Source organism: Brassica napus, chromosome C3, assembly GCF_020379485.1.
Source record: "Brassica napus cultivar Da-Ae chromosome C3, Da-Ae, whole genome shotgun sequence".
NCBI classification, from domain to species: domain Eukaryota; kingdom Viridiplantae; phylum Streptophyta; class Magnoliopsida; order Brassicales; family Brassicaceae; genus Brassica; species Brassica napus.
Genome location: NC_063446.1, coordinates 67925878 through 67949083, shown reverse-complemented (window position 1 = coordinate 67949083; position 23206 = coordinate 67925878). Strand labels below are relative to the sequence as shown.

The 23206-nt window shown below is 34.0% G+C and overlaps 3 protein-coding genes and 1 long non-coding RNA gene across 5 annotated transcripts; 2 read left to right on the top strand and 2 right to left on the bottom strand.

The window, feature by feature from the left end:
- Nucleotides 1-1074: 1074 nt before the first annotated feature.
- LOC125583446 lies at nt 1075-3613 on the bottom strand. 2 transcript variants are annotated; one of them, XR_007320442.1, is made up of 3 exons: nt 3121-3613; nt 1674-1820; nt 1075-1467 (listed from the first exon to the last, which is right to left on the bottom strand). It is a non-coding gene; the product is annotated as an uncharacterized LOC125583446 (long non-coding RNA). The 2 variants fall into 2 exon arrangements; XR_007320443.1 differs by having other exon boundaries at nt 1699-1820; nt 3121-3606.
- Nucleotides 3614-5896: 2283 nt separating this feature from the next.
- LOC106380655 (elicitor-responsive protein 3-like) lies at nt 5897-8277 on the top strand. Its single transcript, XM_048750387.1, has 8 exons — nt 5897-6021; nt 6119-6167; nt 6269-6373; nt 6457-6583; nt 6691-6762; nt 7243-7288; nt 7388-7676; nt 8069-8277. Exons 2-8 carry the CDS (start codon nt 6122-6124, stop codon nt 8104-8106), a joined length of 723 nt encoding a protein of 240 aa, XP_048606344.1. The 5' UTR covers nt 5897-6021; nt 6119-6121; the 3' UTR covers nt 8107-8277.
- Nucleotides 8278-8782: 505 nt separating this feature from the next.
- Nucleotides 8783-10910, top strand: LOC106361066 (cyclin-D3-1-like). Its single transcript, XM_013800761.3, has 4 exons — nt 8783-9741; nt 9831-10032; nt 10108-10238; nt 10324-10910. Exons 1-4 carry the CDS (start codon nt 9262-9264, stop codon nt 10606-10608), a joined length of 1098 nt encoding a protein of 365 aa, XP_013656215.2. The 5' UTR covers nt 8783-9261; the 3' UTR covers nt 10609-10910.
- Nucleotides 10911-12495: 1585 nt separating this feature from the next.
- Nucleotides 12496-15915, bottom strand: LOC111206163. The gene is made up of 2 exons (XM_022702537.1): nt 14511-15915; nt 12496-14306 (listed from the first exon to the last, which is right to left on the bottom strand). Exons 1-2 carry the CDS (start codon nt 15913-15915, stop codon nt 12496-12498), a joined length of 3216 nt encoding a protein of 1071 aa, XP_022558258.1.
- Between the last annotated feature and the right edge of the window lie 7291 nt (nt 15916-23206).

The window sequence follows — 23206 nt, the reverse complement described above, 5'->3', positions numbered from 1 at the left end:
TACAATGAGAAATATTTTATATACGATTTTACATTCGACAATTCTACATGTATATGAGAATTCACATCTGCCTGTATCTATGCTTTACGATCTCCTTACACCAAAATTTCCTGTAATTTTTTTGTTAATATAGAGGGCCGGCCCTGAACTAAAGCCCATAAACTACGGCTTTAGGCGCCAAAATATGTATAATAGTTAGGGGCGCCAAATAATACTAGTCAATTATCTTTGGTCGGGTGGTTTGAAATTTTTCTTATATTTCGAGGACGCAGGTTAGGATCTCTAGTTTTACTCTTTTTTTTTTCTTTTTTTTTTCTTACTATAAATGAAAGAATCTGATTCATTTAGTGAAAGTTTTAGTGTACGTTGTATGTTTCAATGATAGTTAAATAAATAAAACAAATCAACTTAAAAACAAAACAAAAATCTAGTTTCCCTTTCTAATCAGTGTCGTTTACACCCAATTATTTTGTCTGTATTTTGTAAACCTACGAACAGATATGAAATTATTGTTTTTTAAAGCCTATGAAATTTACTAGATAAGAAACAAATTGGTGTGGTATGAACCAAAGATATTCTCTGGACTCTGGTAACTTGTAAAATAAAGAAACACTTTTAAAATTACTATTTTATCAATATAATAGATCAATCTATTAGGTTTTTAACGAAATTTCAGCATCTTACAAAGAATAATTTTGGTTTTTGTTTAGTTTAGAAAAATGTAAATAAATTTTTTTTTATTAAAGGGCATCATTTTTGTAATGCGCTTTAGGCGTCCGGAAACTCACGGTTAATATATATATATATATATATATATATATATATATATATATATATATATATATTTATTCTATTAAAACTCCTGTATGACCGATTGATATTAATTGGGTCCAACTTAAATTTTTTACGTTTTTGTATAACTGCATCAATTTATAATAAAGCGATGTAACCAGTAACCACCCTTCATTTATATCACGTATTCTCCCTTAATAATCTGCTGCGCCTTCCTTTTGCTTAATAATCAGTTGGGCCTTTATTTTTTAAACGAAATTTAAATGTAACCACTACACAATGAGGATTGTAACCACCAGGAGCCACCATTTAGAATAAAGTTATTGTTTAATTAAAAAATACTAAAATTAAAACTTGATGCGAACAACAATATATCTAAACTGAATTTCGAAAATTTTGATATCTAACTCTTTAATCCCGTAAAATATGCCTTCATATTTTGCAACAATTTTTTTAACTAAAAAACAATATTTTATCCTTCTCCCTAATCATTTCCATCGCCATCCCTCTTTTATAAATATTGTTCCTACCATCTACTCTTAACACGCTTTCTAAAATCTGAGTTTACAAACTTAATCTAATTCAGCAGTTACCTTTAAGCATGGAACTCACGCCTTTGGCTGCCATCCTACCATACAAGTCCGAATGGCGTGTTGAAGTTAAGGTGCTCCATACCTGGAAGCATTACACCAAACTTTCAGGAGAAACATTGGAGATCATTTTGTCTGATGTACATGTAAGACTCATAACTTAGCTATCCATTAATCTATTGTTTTCTCTTCATTTTTAACTAATAGATATATCCAAATCTACTATCTAACTCGCTGCTCTTTGTTATTTTGAAGGGAACAAAAATTCTTGCCTCATGTAAGAAGACATACTTTGAAAAGTTTGCCAAGAAAGTACATGTTGGATCATGGAGAAGCATTGAAAATTTCTCCATCAATAACCCCGGTGTGACCTACAGACCAACCAATCATCAATACAAGATCAATTTCATCTATGGCACTGATATCACTCCGTTTAACCTGCAAAACGACAGCATGTTTCTCAGTTTGGTTGATTTCCAAACTATTCAACAGGGAGTAGAAGATGAAAACATCTTAATTGGTAATTATTGATATTTTAAGTTGACAAAATTTGATAGATTCATTTTTTTTAATTGAATTTTTAACTTTCAGATGTTATTTGAGAAGTGGTGGATTTGGAACATCTTCAAACAGTTCTGTGCTCGGGTAAAGAAAGAAAGAAAATAGAGTTCAGTTTAACAGACCTTGAGTAAGTCATCCCTATTGTTTTTTCCTTATATCATTTTTAATATAACTAACTTGACATTTTTATATTGACAGTGGCCGTAGGATTACTTGATGTCTATGGGGGAAGTTTGCTGAAAGCATTGAAGCTAATTGCAATGCAGCTGGTGGAGATACTGTTATCTGTCTCTTACGTTTTGTGAAAGTCGGGACCTATAGAGGTAATCCTCTATTTTCACTTATCATATCATACTGAGATATATTTGTAGACTATATTTGTTTAGTTTTGTTATTAATGTGTCAAAATTGTTTGTTTGGTTATTAATATCAGATGAGATTCAAATTTCAAACTCATATGATGCTTCTCAAATCTATTTCAACCCACCAATAATGGAGACTGAGGCCTTTTTGAAAAGGTATTTAGAGTTTTCATCAAATGAGAAGCTATTGTTCTGTTTATTGAAATAACTTGGGATGACATTAATAGGGATGTGGCATCCAATGCTATGACGTTGGTTGAATCTCAACAAGACAAGCTTGAAAGGGAGATTAGACGCGATAAATGGATGCAATACCCAATCAGAGACATTGCAGAGCTACTTCAATCAACTCAGGTAATAGTTGGATCAGTGGCCGTATGGTTATCAGTATGAATGAGAAATAGAGTTAAACTAACCAAGCTTAGTTTCTTTGATGCAAAGTTAATTCTAACAATATGAATGCTTAAAAGACAACCATTTACTTTTGATCCTGTAGATTGAGCAATGCAGAATCATTGCCACAATTTATGCAATTGACAAAAATTGGGGATGGTACTATTTTGGATGCAAAGTTTGCCAGAAAAGGGTCTTCAAGATTTCAACAAAAGTTCAAATGGTGAAGGGAAATGAGATAACAACTCATCTGTGGTTTTGTGAAAAGTGCGATGATAAAGTCACTCAAGTTTTGCCAAAGTAATACATTTGTTTGATGCTTTTTGTTTTGTATATTGTAAGTTCATAAGTTGCTAATTTTAAATATGTGATACAGGTTCAGGATTCATGTATGGGTGAAAGATGGTACTGGAGAAGCTTACTTTATGTTACTTGACTGGATTGCAATCGGAGTTGTTCCTGATAGTGATGCTGCCTTGCTCAACGTTGAAGAAGAACATAAGAAAGAAGATACCTACTTTGCAAGGCCGTTCTCTAATACATAATGCTCTTCAACAGACCAATCCATGACCAACGCAGCATCAGGTTTGCCTCCTCCTCCAGCTGCCAAAGATGAAAACGCAAGTCCGGTGTTGCTAGATTTAACAGCGGCAAAGAATGATTATCCATTTGGAAACTGATCCAAAGATATCGACTTTAGGGATCTAAGCTAATTCAAAAATTCAGAGTAAGTAAGTGAGAAACCAAGAGAGATTAGTTGTGCTCTGGAAAAAAAAGAAATGGGGATTAGAAGAAGAGAAGAGAGGTGTACAAAGAAAAAGACACTACAGATATCAACATAATCAGTTTATGCGTTCAAAGAAAAAGACACTACAGATATCAACATAATCAGTTTGGTAGAACGAGAAGAAACTCAGTTACCTTCCATATCTGTTGAAAAGGCGTTCAAGGTCTCTGGTACGAGTTCTGGATGATACGTGTCCAACGTAAAGACGAGTGTTCCCGTAGCGATCATCATACCTAGGCATCTTCCAAACTACACATTAAAACAAAACCGCATAAGCATCAAACCAATTCAAAACCTATATATTAGCTCGAAAAAACTAACTTTCAATCCAAACAATCAAATTTGAGTTTTTTTTGGGAGACAAATTTGACTAAGATCTGTCATCGGAAGAAACATAGGTTTGTCATATCTGACTTTCCCGTCAAAATAAAATTATCAGATTCAAACTCAAAATAAGATTGCATGCGACAAAATATATATAATCTAACTTTAAAACAACTGATTAAACATGTACCTGAGCTGATCTGGGCATATATTTAACAGATCGATTAGCTGAGACAAGAACTTCACAGAGTTGTAATAGAAAGAGGGAGAGAGACACAATATTTTCTAGCTCAATCTTGCTAGACTGGTTTTTTTTTTTATCTTATCTATTTGTGGTCTGAATATCTTTACTAATTTGGGTCATGGGCCTCAATTTTAAACACAATTATATTACAATGACAATGAAAATTATTTTGTAAATGTTAACTTAGTTATATATTAATAATCTACATTATTATCAAACAATTTTAAAAATTTGCTATATCTTTTAATAAAACACCTACTAAATTTTTGAAATAAAAAATTTTAAAATTAAAACTGTAATCATATTTGAAACTACAAAAAACATAATATAGATGTCAAAAAAAAAACATAACATACTATATAGAATACAAATACATACTTATGAAATTTGATTTATTTTAAAAACATACAAAAATTATATTTTCATTCTATTAAATTTATATCATACAAAAATATCATTATAAGATGTAAAAAAATTTATCACACAAACACAAAAACATATTTAATTTTGTTAAGTAAAAACTTTTTAACAAAAGCATATACCCGCCCCCTTGTATCTAGAGGGCGGGTCAATATCTAGTATATATATAAAGCTCATACTTCCTGGTGTAATAACTATAAGCATTAATGAACCCGCGAACCGCTAGACTTAAATGGCTTCCACAATGGTTAGTTACTATCTACGTTTAGCTTCTTTTTTGTAACCTTAAACATGGAAACGAACTTACTATCCATGAGGATACATACGTTCGTAAATTCTACTAAAAACATCCTGAATAAAAAAAATTGATGATTCCAACAGGCAAATTCTCAGCTTTTATCTTATGTTGTATCAGTACAGAACATGTTTTGATGATTATACTGCGACTTTGAATATTTATACAGTTAGCTAGAAAAGAAGAAAAAAAAAAGGATTGTTCACTTTGTCTTGGTAGAACTTTGTCTTTTTTATTGTCTAAATGTAGCAAATCTTTGAAATGCTTGTAATAAACCCATTTCAAGAAAGAAGTGCCAATTCAACGTGAGAAACGAAGATTCGTTGAATAAAACCATTTCAACAAAGAAGTGCTATTTCCACCTGGCGGCTTCTTTGTAAATATAAATATGTTTGGATGACTTGTTCCACGATACAATAGTTTTATAGGTTAGTTTCTAGATTAACCCAAAAAAAGTTGTACGATTATCTGTTAATTAAACCTTTGAAATAGTATATCTATCATCTTCATGATTGCTTGGTCTACAAAGACTGCATTTATTATCTTGTTGCCAATTAAAACTCGAATTGATGTAAATCCATTTTGAGTAATGGATTGGGATGTCTATTTTCTTAGGTCGGTCTTATCTTATTATACTCGCTAAATATCGTCGTCTCTTTTGTTGGAATCCTAATCTTAGATAACTCAAACATTTGAATAAGTATATTTCAAATAATAAAACCTTAGTAATTAACTCTTCTGTAAATGATGTTATCAAATAGGTTCAATATAAATAAATAATACATTGTTAAAATAATAGATAAATGGAAATCTTTCCTAAAATAGAAGTCTAATAAGAGGAAATAACATTAAAATGTAAATAAATTATTCAATACTATTCCCTCTGTTTCATTATAAGTGTCGTTTTAGGTTTTGACACACGGATTAATGAAACAATTAATTTTGTACATCTCCTATAAAAAACACTATTACCTATACACCTAACCATATTTTAACCAATAAAAAATTATTTTTTTTGCATAAAATCAATAAATTTTGCTTTGAAAATCGAAAACAACTCTTATTTTGTAACAGGAAAAATTCTCTAAAACAACAGTTAACCGAGGGAGTAAGAAAGAGGAAATAGCATTTAGGAAACGCGTATACCTCAAGGCCTCAAGGCTCAAGCCATGTAAAGTCAAAAAGTAACTGCCGCAACTTCTGGGAAATCCGAAGTTTGATTATTTGTATATTTAAAGACGGACCATCTGTAGGTTAAGCTTCATCCTTACATTTTTTTCAATCTCTTGTTCTTCGTTCAAACGCTAATCTCTCTGTATTTCTTAAGCAAATCTAGTTTCTTCCATCCAGTTCATGTCGATGATGGCGGGTATTCAAGGCCAGGTTCTCGAGGTCACTGGTTCGTACCCCTCTGTTCCTCGATTTTCTGTTCCTTTTTTTTTCATGATTCTCTAACTCAATGTTCACTGAGGGTTGCTTATGTGATTTGCTTGGTTTCAGTTGTTGGATGCCAGAAACTGAAAGATACGGAATGGTTTTCGAGGCAAGATCCATACGTTGTACTCGAGTATAGCAGCACAAGGCACCGTACCAGAACCTGCACAGGTTAACTATTAGCCCTTCTTTTATTCTTAAAAGGGTTTGAAAAGCTTACTAGAGAAATTTATGTTCTTTATTTTTTTTTTCAGATGGTGGAAAGAACGCAGTGTTCCAAGAGAAATTTATGTTCACTATGCTTGAAGGTCTTAGGGATCTTAAGGTAGCTGTTTGGAATAGCAATACACTCTCCACTGATGACTTGATTGGGAATGCTACGTATGTTCTTTTTTCATGTGTGTGTGCTTTCAAATTTTCCTGATTAGAATTTGGATTTGGAACTGAGTCCTTTGTCTTCTGTATGTATGTTTGTTTGTTGTTATTAGGATTAAATTGCAGAAGGCTCTTTCTGAAGGATACGACGACTGTACCTGGACTCTGCAGAGTAAAAATGGGAGGTAACAACATTGATTTCACTAGTTTTTGGTTCTTTTTGCATTGACTATTATATCATGTTTTGTAATCAATACTTGCATGGTGCATGTTTGTCCTGTATGATCTCGGTGTTGGACTTGCCAATTATTAATAAAACTTTTCATGTGGTTTTGTGTGTGCCTCGCAATACTCGTCGGCCCTATGCTTTCTATTTAAGTGAAACGTTTAGCTCTTGTCATTTATTTTGTTGACATGGAAGCATGGTCTTGCTCACTTGTAAGAGAGGTTATGTGTAGTTTCCTGTCATCTTTGGTGTTAATTGTAATACAAGCTGTTATTGCACTTCTTTGTTAATTTTGAGTTATTATTAACTTTCCTTACTGGTATAATCAATGTGAAAACACTCGTAGTCCTGTTTCTACACATAAGAAGCATATACTCATAAATAGATTAGTTAACTGATTATAAATCTTCTGAAAATGCATCACATTTATGTCTTGCAGATATGCGGGAGAAGTAAGACTCATACTGCATTATGCAGCCGCAAAGGTAACATAAATGCTCAATTAGCAACGTTAAGTTACAGGTTCGATCGTTTATTGACAAAGAATAGACGGCTAAAACATACACTTCGTTCCTTGAATGCAGAAACAAAATTATGGTTCTGCACAATTAGCACCACCATATGCCCCTCAAGTACCCCACTACTCAGCACCATACTCTGGACCATCTCTGTACCCACAAGTACAATACTCTCAGCCACAATCAGCTTACCCACCAGCTTCAGCTTATCCTCATCAGCCATCTGCTTATCCTCCTCCCTCAGCCTCCGCTTACCCTCCCGCTCCTTCGGCTTATCCTCCTGGTCCTTCAGCTTACCCTCCTCCTCCTCCATCCTCAACTTACCCTCCTCAACAATCACCATATTATCCACAAGGTATATACAAACGTTCTTGCTTTTGCGTTTAGATGCTTCCTGTCATAGTATGTTCATTTTCCAAATTAAACCACAGCTTTTATCTTTTCAACTGTAAGCATTAACATGGCTGGTCTTGAGATTTTAGGGGTTATACACAATTTAGAAGATTTTAAATGTTAACAATTTGGGGCTCCATGTTTCTGTATACTAACTCTTAAACTTTTAGGAACTTTAGACTAATGTTTAACGGTCTGAACTGAAGGAGAAAGTTCTGTATGCTTTTTACGTTTTCAATATGCATATACTAATATTTATGTGATTATGTGAAATTGGATGTGTTTCTTGTATCATTTTCATGGAAGATCTCTAACAATTGTCATTGGTGGTTGGTATATTTTCTTGTTTTCAAGGTCCCTATCCAGGACAATACCCACCTCCTCCGTACTGAAGCCCCGGCGTTTAGATGATCCTAGTGATGCTATTTGTACTTTCTAGAGTTTGATTTTTTTTAATTCTTTCTTTCTTTGTATCTTCTCCGTGATGTTGTTGTTGACCTAATATTAGTAATTTTTGTTAATATCAAAGATCATAATGCAAAAAAAATAAACTTTTAAGTGAATTTTTGAGGATTCATGGTCGGATTAACCAGCTTTCAAATCTTCATTTTGAAGTTTTACTCCCCTTAAAATAAGGTATTGGTTGGAGATGCTCACGGAGATGATCTTCATTTTGAAGTTTTGAGGATTCTTTCTTTTTTGTATCTTCTCCGTGATGTTGTTGTTGACCTAATATTAGTAATTTTTGTTAATATCAAAGATCATAATGCAAAAAAAATAAACTTTTAAGGATATTTTTGAGGATTTATGGTCGGATTAACCAGCTTTCAAATCTTCATTTTGAAGTTTTACTCCCCTTAAAATAAGGTATTGGTTGGAGATGCTCGTTATTTTGCTATGGTAAACTCATTGAGAAGTTTTGAATATTTTTCATATTATTAAGCGAGCTCGCAGATTTTCTTGCTAAATAATTTAATTATTACCTTAACCTCTTCTTTTGTTTTGTTTTGTATTGTGTTGCGTGGTTTGTATTCTGTCTATGTGGTCAATATCTATAATTGTAAAATTTAGGTAATTTATCCCAGAGATTTTTACTGCGTTTTGGTTTCTCGATCTCTACAATGAATACAAGTGGGTAAAGCGGGAAACCTAAAAAGAAATTACACATAAAATACAAAAAAAAAAGACAAAGGAAAAAGAAAAATAGATAAAGAAACGACACATTTAATATCACAAAAATAAATAAATAAAAAGACAAATGTGAAAAACTATATCGCCCTTCTCTCATAAATCAGTCTTCTTCTTTTCACTCTCCTTCCCACTTCCAGCTTTTCTCCTCGAGTCTCTCTCTCTAGTCTCTCTTTTGTAGCTCCCCCTACAGCTAATCTCTGCACGTTTCCATAGAGAGGAATATGAGTCTCTCTCCGAGGGATTTTCACTCTATCATCTTATCCTAATGCCCTGAGCCAGCCCAATAACCAAAGAGAAAAATCAACACTACAGAAGGGAAGAGATCTTTCTTCTCATTCTTGAGTCTACTTTGAACAATGGCGATTCCAAAGGAGGAAGAAAGTAGAGAAGAGCATAGCACTTCGTTTCTTCTTGATGCTCTCTACTGCGAAGAAGAGAAATGGGACGATGAAGAAGTAGTTGAAGAGAACTCTTCCTATTCTTCTTCTTCTTCTACTACTTCTCCGTTCGTTCTTCTGGAGCAAGATTTGTACTGGGAAGACGAAGATCTGGTCACTCTCTTCACCAAACAAGAAGAACAAGGACTCAGCTGTCTCGATGATGTTTATCTCGCAACTGATCGAAAAGAAGCCGTGGGTTGGATTCTGAGAGTCAACTCTCATTATGGGTTCTCTACTTTGGCAGCTGTCTTAGCCATAACTTATCTCGACAAGTTCATCTGTAGCTACAGCTTACAGAGAGACAAACCATGGATGCTTCAGCTCGTGTCTGTTGCTTGCCTCTCTCTAGCTGTAAAAGTCGAAGAAACCCATGTCCCTCTTCTTCTAGACTTTCAAGTAAATGATAATACTTTAGATCATTTACCTTAAAGTTTACTTGTATCTCCCTCTGTTCTCAATCACTCTGTTTTTTGGGGTGTTTGTAGGTGGAGGAGACAAAGTATGTGTTTGAGGCAAAAACCATACAGAGAATGGAGTTGCTGATTCTGTCTACTCTCCAATGGAAGATGCATCTCATCACTCCAATCTCGTTTCTAGACCACATCATCAGGAGACTGGGGCTTAAGGACAATGCTCACTGGGATTTCCTCAACAGATGCCACCGTCTCCTCCTCACTGTAATCTCCGGTTAGTAAACGACACAGAAAACCCCATTTTACTGAAATCTCAGTTATCTTTACATTCTTGTTTTGTTCTTGTCAGATTCAAGATTTGTCGGCTACCGCCCATCAGTTGTTGCAGCAGCCACCATGATGCGAGTCATATACCAAGTTGAGCCCTTTGACCCTCTTTCACACCAAACCAAGCTCCTCAACGTCCTTAACATAACCAAGGTTAGCTTCTAAATTCAAATCACTCCACTAGTAAAACTCTCTTTCACCGAGGCATTTTCACAAACAGTTTCTGTGCATTCAACAGGAAAAGGTTGAACCTTGCTACAATCTCATCCTCCAGGATCGTATCGGTTTGCAGATCGAAACCCAAACTTCCCGGAAACGCAAGAGTCGCGATTCGCCATCGTTGATCTCCCCAAGCTGCGTGATCGATTCAAAATCTTTCAATGGCGACGAAAGCTCAAATGATTCGTGCTTAACGAGTTCGTACACTCCACCATCGTCGCCGGAGCAAGAACCTCCGGTGAAGAAGACGAAGAAGGAGAAACCGATTTTGCATCTGCCATGGGCAATCGTAGCCTCTCCGTGATCGGAGCTTGTCGCCTGTTCTTACCGTTTAAATATTATTACAGTCTTTTAAAACTTGAGAACAATCTTGTATTAAGCTCCTCGCTGCATATACGAAATGTCGTGAATGCCCTCACCGTGCCATGAGTTGACACAGCGTCAGCGTGTATGTGGAGGGTATTCATGACATTTGACTGCATGGGATGCAGTGAAGAGAATAGAAATAACTTCAGGCTTTTGCAATTTTATGGGCCTTAGTAATGTGTTTTATAAATTTTAAAGTTTTACAGTAAAATAAATTAAAAATGTTATTTCTCTCCTATACAACATTTGATTCACTTTAGTTAATTAAATTTCATTAACCGATGAATAACTCAGATTTTGCATTGAGTCCGTCATAAATACCCTCATCTGACTAGAGTTTGTTGCCATAAATCATTAATAAAATTATAAAGGAGATTTCTTAGGGTTTAGATATATTTATATATACAGTTTATACACTTTGATCAAGGAGGAACTGCATTACACGCCCCAATAAAACCTGGCGCAGAAGTAACACCAGAACTAAAAGCAACCTGCTTCCACTCTGAGCACCTGGGATACAGCCACGTCGCTGATAGAGCTTTCACCGTTACTATTCTGCGCATTCAACAATGTTGATAAGCAAAATTTGTACGAACCCAATAAATGACGATTGAGGAAACTTTTTGTTTTTACTTCGGAATCAATAAATAGATTTTGTTTTGTTATAAAATTACATTGTTATAGTTTTGATAATTCCCTTTTGTATCACGAAAAAGCTTACATGTGACAATACATTTGTATCAATCGAATTATATTTTGATTTACTTTTAACAATTGTCGCCAAGCTTTAGGTGGTAATATCTTCTAAATTTCTTTTTCACTTTTTATTTTCCACTTTTATTTGCTCTTTGAACATTATTTTTCCCCACAAAAAAAAAGAGTATATTAAATCTCTACTTTTTTCACGTGTGACATGAATTTTCTCCTTTCTTGATTTATTTTTTTTTTTTTTTTTTTTGTCAACTATCTTTCTTTTTTTTTCTGCTCAAGGATTCATCTTTCTTTTCCCTCAATTCGTTTCATTATTTAGGGAAAAGAAAACCAATTGCTTTGGTATGCCGTCTCTTAACGCTCAACCAAACGTCATAAAAACATATCAACTCGTCGTTCATCATGTAATCTTATGATACGTTTACGTTTACTATTGAATAAAACAAAATATACTTTTCATAATTCAACTATATATATACTAAATTATGAAAGGTGCAAACAATGCTGTTAAAAAAAAGATGTAACAATTGACAATTATCTAATTAAGCACATTTTAACTCGTTAACAAAACAAGACTCTAATTTTAAAATTGTGTATATTGTCTCTCTTTGTTTTATTTGATTTTTTTTTTTTGAACAACTGTTTTATTAAGTTAGATAATCTTACAATTCAAAACGAATTAGTATAAGTGAATTGATTGATTTCATTTGTGTATTATTTCAGATTCATTCCAATTTTCGTTGTAGGACTTTGTCCTAATACACATAATCGAACTGATAGTTCTTTTACTATTAATTTTAGTAAAGATTGGCGAGATCAATTTTACATTGGATTGATTACAGATTATGCTTCGATACGATTTTAACTCATAATAAAATGGATTATTCTATCTAGCTCCTTTTTTTTTTTTTTTTTTTTGACGTTGCCATTCTATTACTCAAATTTGAGGTGGTCTGGGTAACCAAACCGGAATAGAACAACCAACAAAATGTAACTCCCTATGAAAAGATCTAGCAGTCTTAGCCAAAAAATCAGCAGTCCGATTGTGCGTCCGTGGAACGTGAGAGATTTTGAATGCTGGGAAGCATATCTGTAGCGTCCCTATCCTTTCCAATTATGTCGAAAAACTTGGCCACGCCTGAGGGTCTTTTACCATTGCAATTAGTTCCTTACAGTCTGTCTCAAAGCTTTGGCAGTTCGAATATTGTAGCATATTCTCCATCGCCCACCGCAGTGCTTCTACTTCCGAGTGTAAGGCTGATTCGCGTCGGGGAAGGTTCCTTGTTCCCATAAGTTGAGTGTTCCCTGAACTATCCATCCATGCCCATCCGCTTCCACTAAAGTTAGCAGAAGATGTCCAAGATCTATCTAACAAGCAAATATTTCCCAAGCGTACGACTTGGGGTTCCTCATTTATATTATCGTGTGCCACAAGTTGTACCACTTCATTAGCATCAAACCAAGCGTGACATTCACTCTCTGCATGTCTAACTAGATCCAATGGATCTCTATCTATTCCCCTGAAGAGCTTTTCATTCCTAGCTTTCCAAATGTACCATATTATCCAGGGATATGGATCCCTATCTTGCTCTGGCCCAATGATACTATTCTTCCTCCAGAATAGATAATCCATATTTGCGTAGACGCTCGAAAGCGGAAAAATATTTGGGCCTGTCGGAGTAGATGATAGAGACCACACTTGAAGAGCTGGTGGGCATTCAAAAATTGCATGTGTAACGGTCTCCTCCACTTCTCCACATCTTGGGCAATAATTATCGCACCTCATATTACGTCTAACTAAGTTCCTCGTTACTGCCACATGACCAATTAACAACTGCCATATAAGATGACATATCTTCGTAGGAGCCTTCAATTTCCACGCAAAGGCTTGGAGCTTTGTAATACTTGGCTCTAAAACATCCTTTTCCTCCGCTACCTTTAATAAATTCTGAGCCACCCAATATCCAGATTTGACCGTGTATTGGCCATTTCTTGTAAAGTCCCAGCAGAAGGTATCACGACGATGAGTTGAACTTATTGCCAAGCTCCTTATGAATGGTATATCCTCAGGATGAACATAATTCTCCAGTAGTCCCACATCCCATTCCTTTACTCCCTGATAAATAAGATCGCTTACTCTCATATTAGGATGCATCACAGGCGCTATGGGGACAGCTGGCCTCGCGGGGGTCGATGGGATCCATGGATCCTCCCATACCTTAACTTCATAGCCTGAATGAATCTTCTGTCTAATGCCCAGTAATAGCAATTTTCTTGCAGCATAAATGCTAGTCCACACATAGGATGGGCTGGTCACAGCGTTTGCTCTCAAGGGAGAACTCAATCTATAATATCTTCCCCGTAAAACTCGAGCGACAAGAGAATCAGGGAACTGTACTAGTCTCCATAGTTGTTTAGCCAGAAGCGCCAGATTGAACTCATGAATCATTCGGAAGCCAATTCCACCCTCCTCTCTTGGTAGACACACTTTTTCCCATTTTGCCCAGTGTATACCTCTCTTTGGTGGGTTCGAGCTCCACCAGAATTGGGCGATGGCATTGGCTAAATTTTCGCATATCTCCAATGGGAGCAGGAAAGTCGACATGACGTATGTCGGGAGAGCAAGCAGGATGGATTTAATCAACACTTCCTTTCCACCTTTTGAGAGCCATCTACCTGTCCATCCATTCACTCTATGCATCAGCTTATCTTTCAGGAATGCAAAAAGTTTGCATTTAGATCCGCTTATGTCTTCGGGGATGCCCAAGTATGTTCCCATTCCACCTTCATTATGTATCCCAAGTGCATCTTTGATCTCTTGTCTAGTGGTTGCATTAATCCGCTTACCGAAGAGTAAGGACGATTTATCAAAGTTGATACATTGACCAGATGCTTTGCCATATCTTCTGACTACTTTCATTACTTCTTCACATTCACGGGGCTCCGCCTTACAGAAGAAAAGACTATCATCAGCAAAGAAAAGGTGGGATACCGACGGACACGTGCGTGTAACACGCATCCCTGTTATCTTCCCTTGTATCTCTGCATGATTAAGAAGGCTAGCGAGTGCTTCCGTGCATAGAATAAAAATGAAAGGAGACAAAAGATCTCCTTGGCGTAATCCTCTACCTGGAGTAATATTCCCTCTTGGCTCTCCATTCATGAGAACTTTATATTTCACCGATGTAATGCATCGCATGACCCAGCTGATCCAAGTCCATGAGAATCCCATCTTACGCAGGACAGCTTCAATAAAGGACCACTCCATCCTATCATATGCTTTGCTCATGTCTGTCTTGATGGCCATCCTTTTATTCCGCCCACTAGGCTTTGTTCGCAATGCATGGAACATTTCCTGAGCGATCATAACATTATCTGAAATCTGTCTCCCAGCAACAAAGGCTGACTGGGTTTCCGATATCAAGCCTGGTAGTACTTTTTTTAACCTCTGGCATAAGACCTTAGAGATTATCTTGTAGCTAACATTGCACAGACTAATGGGCCTAAACTGAGCCATTGCATTTGGCTTTGTTACCTTCGGGATAAGACATATATTTGTATCATTCAGTCCACTCGCCATTACCCCCTCAAACAGGAATTTATTAACCATAAGAGTTAAATCCTCTTTTACTATATCCCAGAATTTCTGGTAAAAAAGCGCAGTCATCCCATCTGGTCCTGGGGCCTTCTCTGGATGCATGGCAAAAAGCGCTAATTTGACTTCCCATTCAGAGACCGGGGCTGTAAGGTTGGCATTCATATCACCAGTGATCGTTGTTGGAACTTGAGCTAACGCCTCCTCAATTTTCTCTGGATTCGACGATTCAAAATTTTGCCTAAAATAACTAGTAGCAATGGCTACTAGTCCTTCTTCATCCTCAACAATATTTCCATTCTCATCTAGGAGCTGTGTGATCTTATTCCTTGCTCTTCTTTGCTTTGTCAAGGCATGGAAAAATTTTGTATTTCTATCTCCTTCTCTCAACCAAAACACCCGACTCTTCTGCTTCCAGAACATCTCTTCTGCTTTAAGGGCATATGAGAGTTCTTTTAGGGCTGCTGCAATTTCCTCAGTTGTGGCATTATCATCTGCATACAATCCTTCTACCTTTTCTTTAAGCTCCTCCACTAATTTTGCCGAATTGACATTATTTTGCCTTCGCCATTCACACAAGGCTCTCCTGCAGCTGGAGATATGTTCCATGATAGACACATTGGGAGGAAGATCAGGAGATTTCCATCCCTCAAGGATAACTTGCCTTAGCTCTTCATTATCCAACCATCTTTTGTCAAACTTAAACTTTTTGGATCTTCTCGTTGGCTTTATGAGTATATCTGCAAGAATCGGACGATGATCCGATCCCCATAGCCTCATGTACTTTACAGCCGAGTGGGGAAACTTCTCATGCCAGTCTACATTTCCTACAGCTCTGTCTAAACGACATCGGACTGTTGATCCTCCTGCCCTCTTCCCCACCCAAGAAAGCATATCACCTGTGAAAGGAAATTCTAGCATACCACAATCATTAAGCATCTGCTTAAAAGGCAGAAAAGAACTAGCAGGACGTTGTCTTCCTCCTGCTTTCTCATCATGACATGTTATTTCATTAAAATCTCCTATCATGAACCAAGGTCCATTTCTTGTTGTTGAGAAACGCGTAAGACGTTCCCAAACTTGATCTCTTCTTTCTAATACAGGGTCTCCATAAACAAACGTCATATAGACTTTTATTCCATCAATGACTGCCTCAATGTCAATCATACGATTATTTGAAAATAAAACATTAACTTGAAATTCATCCATAAAAAATAAAGCTAAACCTCCGCTGAGTCCAAGTGGCTCAACAGTAAACAAATGATCAAATCCTAAGTCGGTCTGAATGTTTTGCAATAGCCGCCTTTTATTCTTCGTGGAGCTAGATTCCACTTTATATATTACATCTCTTCAACTTATGATATAGAATCTAATCTACTAAAAGAAGAGTACAAAATTAGATTAACCATTAGTTTTACCACTTATTTACAATGACATGCCATAAAAATGTTTATTGAACATATATTTAAGTATGTTTGTCTTTTCCTAATTTAAATTATAGATTTTTAATCGAATTTTAACCAAAATAGATTTTCCAATAAATTTTCTAATATATTTTGTATTAAATTATTAATTTTTTCTGATATTTATTAGTAATAAATAATAAAGTAAAAACTACATATCATAATCAATTTATATAATATATAAATAAAATATAAAATAGTCTATAATTGGACTTATATATATAAAAACATTATACCAATAATTTATGAAACACTGTGATATAATAAACGATTACAATAACACAAATATAATTATTCAAAGTAATAAATAAAATTGTTATATTTTAAAATTTTATACTAACAATTAGTTAATACATTTTAATTAACAAATATATATTATACCATTTAGTACAAAAATATGGAAATTATAATTCCAAAATTTTAATTTGTTGTATTTCTATTTAGACGGTCACATGTCAAACTCTAAGAATAAACAATAACAACGCGGGATAATTTTTTTAACAAATTTGTTTTAATAGAAATTATAATTCCAAAAAAATTAAATTTATTTTATGGGGTGCTAAAATTTTGGAATTAGAAAGATTAATGACCCAACCCTATACTGTTTTAGTATGAATAATTGAAATTGATATCATAATGTTTTCTTAAAATTTTAATTTTACTTTTTGTTATAACTAGCATAGTTTACTTATCAATCTAAATTTATGAATAGAAGGTGAAATTTTATTTTGTGATATACATTTTTGTTTGTGAAAAATAATTTAAAATATATACTACAAAGTTTTATGGAGTAAGAACAAACAAATATATGACTTTAAAAATTATCAAATTATTTGCAAAAATGGTAGAAGAAGTAAAGGAAGAAGAAGACCATACATGTTGACTATAACATTATTTTGTTCAAAAAAACCATAAACGTTTGAAAATATGGTTAATGCTAAGAATATTTATCATTACCGATGTAGAATTTTTTTTACGTATATAAAAATGAAAGTAAACACCCGTGCGGTTGTGTGGATCAATGTCTAGTTTATTCTTAATATGTTATTATTTTACTGACCAGATTTACTAATTTATATCAATAAGCAGTTTATATAGTCCATGGAAGAAAAAACAATACATCATATAGATAAATAACAGTACTGAAATTTTATTCGTTAATCTAGTTAAAATTATCGTTAATAAAATGGGAAGCCTTAAATGTATTTTTACATATTTAAAAGAATGATGTTTTAGAGCACATTTATCGCAAGTGCTTAGAGGGGGTGTTTAATGTTTTTCGGATTAAAAAAACAAGAAAATAGTGTATTAAGCGAGGAGGCGATGCTTAATTAAGCTCCACAAGCAGCGCATGTTATGGGACATGTGTCATTGTACGCATCTTTCTCTTTCTCCCTCGACGACTCGGTTTCCTCTCTCCCTCGACGACTCCGATTGTCTCTTTCTCTCCCTCTGCGACTCCGCGTTTGTCGATTGAATCTTCGAGGAATCCGCGTCGTTCTTAGTTAAAGTTGACGAATACGCTTCTCTCTTTCTCTCCCTCGGCGGCTCCACGTTTCGCGATTCTCTCCCTCGACGACTCCGCCTCGTTGTGGTGAAACCTCGAGGACTCCGCTTCTCTCTTTCTCTCCCTCGATGACTCCCCGTTTCTGTCGTGATCTTCCCCCGTCGATGAAGACTCAGCCTCTGTCTCGTGATCTTCACCGACGATGAAGACTCCGCCTCTGTTCTCTCTCTCGGTGGATCTCCTCGGTTGTCTGCGAGGAAATCAAATCGAAAGGTAAACGTTTGTATTATTCTTTTTATGTTTGAATCCTTCTTTGTTATTTGATTTGTTTGTTGTCTCAGTTACTAGTGATTAATTTGTGTTTGTCTCTATTTGTGTTTCTTAAGATGAAATTATCAACAGACATGAAGGTTCGTTAAAGAAGATGACTACAACCGCAAAAAAGGTAAAACATATATCTTCAAATTCATAAAGATATGTCTCTGTCTCTTGTGTTTGTTTTCGAAATGGATTCAACGTTTTTTAAAGAGCTTTGTGTTTCATTTGTTGGTCGTTTATGATATAGAGTGAACGTTTTTAGGACTGTGGTCTCGTTTGCCTTGATTGTCATTTTAAAAAGCTCTGTGTTTTATTTGTTTCTCATTTGTTATTTGCTTCTGTTTGTGTCTCTATTGAGCTGCGTGGATCAAGAGGCAAACGAGGAAGGATCGTCAAAGCAGAGGAGTGCATAAGCTAGAGCATTGAACCCGTGTAATAAACATGTAAATGTTTTACTTCTTTTAAAGTCAATGAAAGCTTTAGGGTTGAGTTAGGTACGTAAATGTTTTGGCTCTGTTGGCATTGAACCCGTGTTGGCATTGAAGTGATTGTCTCTTTGATGTGTTGAAATGAATAAAGGATTGGTTATGGTTGAGGAAGAGAGTTAAATGACTTGCTTAGGGTTTGATAATGAATTGATTTGTCGATGATAAATGACTTGCTTTGTCATTGATTATTGTTGTGAAATGGTAATTAATTTAAGTTAGATACATGTCAACTCGAATCTGGTTGTTGTTAGTTGTTTTGAGTGTTGAATGTTATCGTTTATTTCTCTAGTCTCTCTTCCTTCTTTAAAACTCTTTCCTTCCTTTTCAATTCCAACAGATTCCTATCTGTTATTTCTCTAGTCTTTCAAGGTTGACTTTGTATTTTAAAATGTTATGTTTGACTTTTTTTTATTTAATAAATAAATTTATCTTTAAAAAAAATTATGTTTATAAATAAATTTAATATTTTTTTATTGTTAAGAACCATAATTATGCAACTACCAATAAACCACTATAATTAAGTGTTTTTTAACAAAGTTGCTTAGCTTAATTTTAATAGTTAAAAATTCATTAAGAACCACTTAAGCACCATTTAAAGGTTTTAGCAATAAACATGCTCTTAGATTGTTCACACATATTAAAAATACTTACTTTTCCGTTACTTTTTTTGTTAATAAAATTTAGCCACTCATATTTTATATTTAAATTTAAATTTTAAAGTAAAATATATTAGATAAAATCTAAAACATCAAGCTTGCAAATACAACAAGAAAAAGCTAACATAATTCTTTCAAATACGGAATAGACATTGGTCTTCAAATGATTAATAGTTCAGATGGTCTATTATTACTTTGCATGGTGTAAAACTAAAATCAACTACATGCATAACAACAATAGTAAAGGCTTGTAATTTTTGAATGTGGAGCACGCCATGTAGCTACAAAATTAATTAAAGGCTAAAAATGATGTATCATGTAGGTCTGTCGAAAGCGGGAGTTTTTCAAATTGGGAAGAGACAAAAAAAATCTTTGTGGTTATTCTTTTACCATACAAAAATGTAAGTAATTAAATTGTTGTGGAGAATGTGTGTTTCTGTCTTTTTGTCTCTTCTATTGGTCTTCTCCTCTTTAAGATATGTTATCAATATCATGGTACCATACGCATCTCGTGAACCATATAATGATCCATAAATTATTATTTTTTGTGTAGAAAAATAAAACTAGCAAAAGAGAAGATCGAATATCTTTTTATGCTGTTTATACTTATATTCTTCTTTTCGACTGAATCATGCATTCTCTTCATTCTATTTAATTAATAATGATAAATTTTAAAAAATAACAATTTTAATGATTTTTACTTATTGAAAGTTTTTAATCGTTAAATGATATATTTATAATAATTTATGTGTGGAAAACTAGAGGAAAAAAGGAATGAGTAATAACTAAAGTTTATTATTGTGAAAAAGTATATTATTGTAGCGGTAAAAGAAAATGTTGGGCAATGAAAACAGCTTTCCCCCAACATGTAGAAAGAGCAAGGAGGTCAATGTGTGGGACCCGACAATGTGTGCCCACACAACAATGATTCCAGAATAATATGATCATTCTCTAATAGCTTTGTGAACTTTAAATCTTATATATATTTCTTCTTTTGACCCTTGTCTCTTCCTTTTTGCTTCCAATCTTCTTTTTCTTTTATTGTAATCCAATGGGAACGAGAATGTGGTTGTATGCTGATATTGGTGACCAAATATCTCTCCCTTTTTTTGACCCAATAACAAAGTTGTTATAGAACTGCGTATGATTAACACCTTTTGTTTTTCAAAAAGTCTCTGATTAACTAAGGGTATGAATGGTGACCAGGGAACGACGAGGAATCATGCATTCTCTAACGTTCCTAAAAAAAATTACCATTCACAAGGAATAATAATTTCCTCTCATTCCCTTTCATTCCCTTTTTTGTAGAGAATTAAAGAACAAAATTATTCCTTGTCAAATTTGATAAGGAATAACCATTCCTTTTCATTCCTGGTATTTTATTCTCGTACATTCCTTTTTTATTCGTTCCTCTTGTTTCCCGGATGGTCACCAGTCGGACCCTAAGTATTTAGATAAACATAAGATAAATAAATTGTTGGAAATGATTTTTCTGTCTAATAGTTGATTCATTGCTGGTAGGTTCGATTCACATAAACTAAGTGCATAATTTTAACATCCCATGGCCATGCTGCACTATTTGCATAGTGTTACTCTCTGTCCGTGGACAACTTGATTAATGGCTTGTGCGTAATGGTATGTATAGCTAGGCCTTGGACGGATCGGGTATCCAATTTTAAGGTATCTGAATCCGGATCCTTATCCGGTGGATCAATAATTTTACTATCCTTATCCGGATCCGGAGTTTTCGGATATCCGAGTGTCAGATATCCTTCTAAAAATTGTAATATCCGGCGGATATCCGGATCCGGATTTGGATCCTTAAAATAAATAAAAAAATATTATTAATATATATAAAATATTAACAATAATTTAAAGGAAAAAATATATAATGTTTTGAATTATTTCTATGTATAAAATTACAAAATTTACATATACTATTATAAAAATGAAAGTATATTAAATAAAATTAGTTTTTATATATAGATATTACTATTTTTGAAATAGTTATTAATAAAACTTAAGGATCCGGATATCCGGACTAAAAAATCAAGATATTCGGATCCGGATCCGGTTTTGGTGGATCCAGAATTTTACTATCCGGATCCGGATTCGGCCTCTCCGGATATCCGGATTTTCGGATCGGATCTAGATCGAATCTCAGATCGAATCCGGGTCTCGGATAAAAGTCTCAGGCCTAAGTATACCTGGCTTGCTCCATATATTGGTAAGTAAATGTTGGGGATCTAAATAGAATTTCATGTTGCGCTAGCTAGGTAGGTCGTCTAAACAATAGTCAATAGGCACTAGCCATTAAGGGTATGATTGTATAGCAGTAATGGCGATAATGTTTTGGTGAAAAAGTTTTTTACTCCCAGTCCAGCTAATAATTTGTCAGTCAGGTGAAAACAGTTTTTAAGAGCACGTCCATCGATTGATTTTACATAAAGATTTTAAAAAAATTAAATATTAAAATAATAACAGAAGGAAAGAGAAAGTTAAGAGAGGCTATATACATAGTAATTTTAGGACTGGTTCTAAAATTTGTGTTACTATATGTCATGATATCAGTGGTTTATCATTTACCAACAAAATTAATTTTAATCAAATTTTTTTATTATGTTATAATATTTTTATTTAGCGGTTTGTATACTGATTTTTAGAACTTCACCGATGGTGGTGCTCCTATATTTTTGAACGCTAAGTACTGTTTGAATAAAGGTAAGTATACCTCTTCTTTTTCTCAATGGAACTACACTACTGACTTTAATTTTATTGTTTTTTTTATTTTGTCTATACCATCTTTTTCTCTCAATTACTCTACTAACTTTACTCTCATTTCCTTCATTTATTTTACTCCCAATTCTTCCAATATTTACCAATCATATCCTAAATAGAATTTCATGTTGTAGTATATAATAAAACGCAACAAATACAATTTCATGTTGTAGTATATATACAAAACGCAACAAAAAAGAGACACACTATTCACTAAGCGAATGTGTTGTATTTGGCACATATACGTGTTAGCCATATAAATACTTTCGACGTTTGCACATGTAACGAACACACGTCATTTTGAGATATGTTACAAAAAGTCATTAGGAATGACTTGAATATAACTATTCTCTTTTTGACGATTTGATTAAATTAAATCAAAGATAGTACTATGTATCATAAACTAGTTTTATTTTAACCATAGTGATTAACTTGAGAGTAAAAACCTAATACGGTGAAGCCATTCGGGTTCGAATCCCAACCACCGGAGAATTAACATTTTGGCAACACCAGGGATAGGAGACCGACGCGTGGTAACACGTAACTAGTCTGGACCAATTCTGTGAGACCAGGATACCATGTATAAATAAAAAAAAAAACTAGTTTTATTTTTGCAATACTATAAGGGCATCTCCAAAAGAAATTCTATAACTTCAAATATAAAATTTTTTGCTCTCCAAAAAGGAACTTTAAAACTTCAAATTTAAAGTTTTGAGTAGTAAAACTTTATTTGCATTTTGGTCCTTATAATTAATTATACATCACATTTATGATTCTTAAGTATTTTCTCATTCATCGTTTTAATCTTTAAAATTTTTGTATATCTTAAATATTTCAAATTTATTTTTATAAATTTGAATTTTACACATAAAATTAAATAAAAAAATTCAAATAAGATTTATAATATCTTAAAATCTAAAATTAGACAACAAGAATATTACAAAATAAACTTAATAACTTTTTTCAAAAATGATACACGAATACATAATTATTACACAAATTTAAATATTACAACAACAC

Coding starts and splice junctions, on each gene's coding strand:
- LOC106380655 (XM_048750387.1), top strand. CDS start 6,122: ATGTCGATGATGGCGGGTATTCAAGGCCAGGTTCTCGAGGTCACTG. Junction 6,168..6,268: donor CCAGGTTCTCGAGGTCACTG/GTTCGTACCCCT, acceptor GCTTGGTTTCAG/TTGTTGGATGCCAGAAACTG. Junction 7,289..7,387: donor TGCATTATGCAGCCGCAAAG/GTAACATAAATG, acceptor CCTTGAATGCAG/AAACAAAATTATGGTTCTGC.
- LOC106361066 (XM_013800761.3), top strand. CDS start 9,262: ATGGCGATTCCAAAGGAGGAAGAAAGTAGAGAAGAGCATAGCACTTCG. Junction 9,742..9,830: donor CTCTTCTTCTAGACTTTCAA/GTAAATGATAAT, acceptor GGGTGTTTGTAG/GTGGAGGAGACAAAGTATGT. Junction 10,033..10,107: donor CCTCCTCACTGTAATCTCCG/GTTAGTAAACGA, acceptor TGTTCTTGTCAG/ATTCAAGATTTGTCGGCTAC.
- LOC111206163 (XM_022702537.1), bottom strand. CDS start 15,915: ATGCTTAATGATTGTGGTATGCTAGAATTTCCTTTCACAGGTGATATG. Junction 14,307..14,510: donor AAGAGGGAATATTACTCCAG/GTAGAGGATTAC, acceptor GTGAATGTGAAG/AAGTAATGAAAGTAGTCAGA.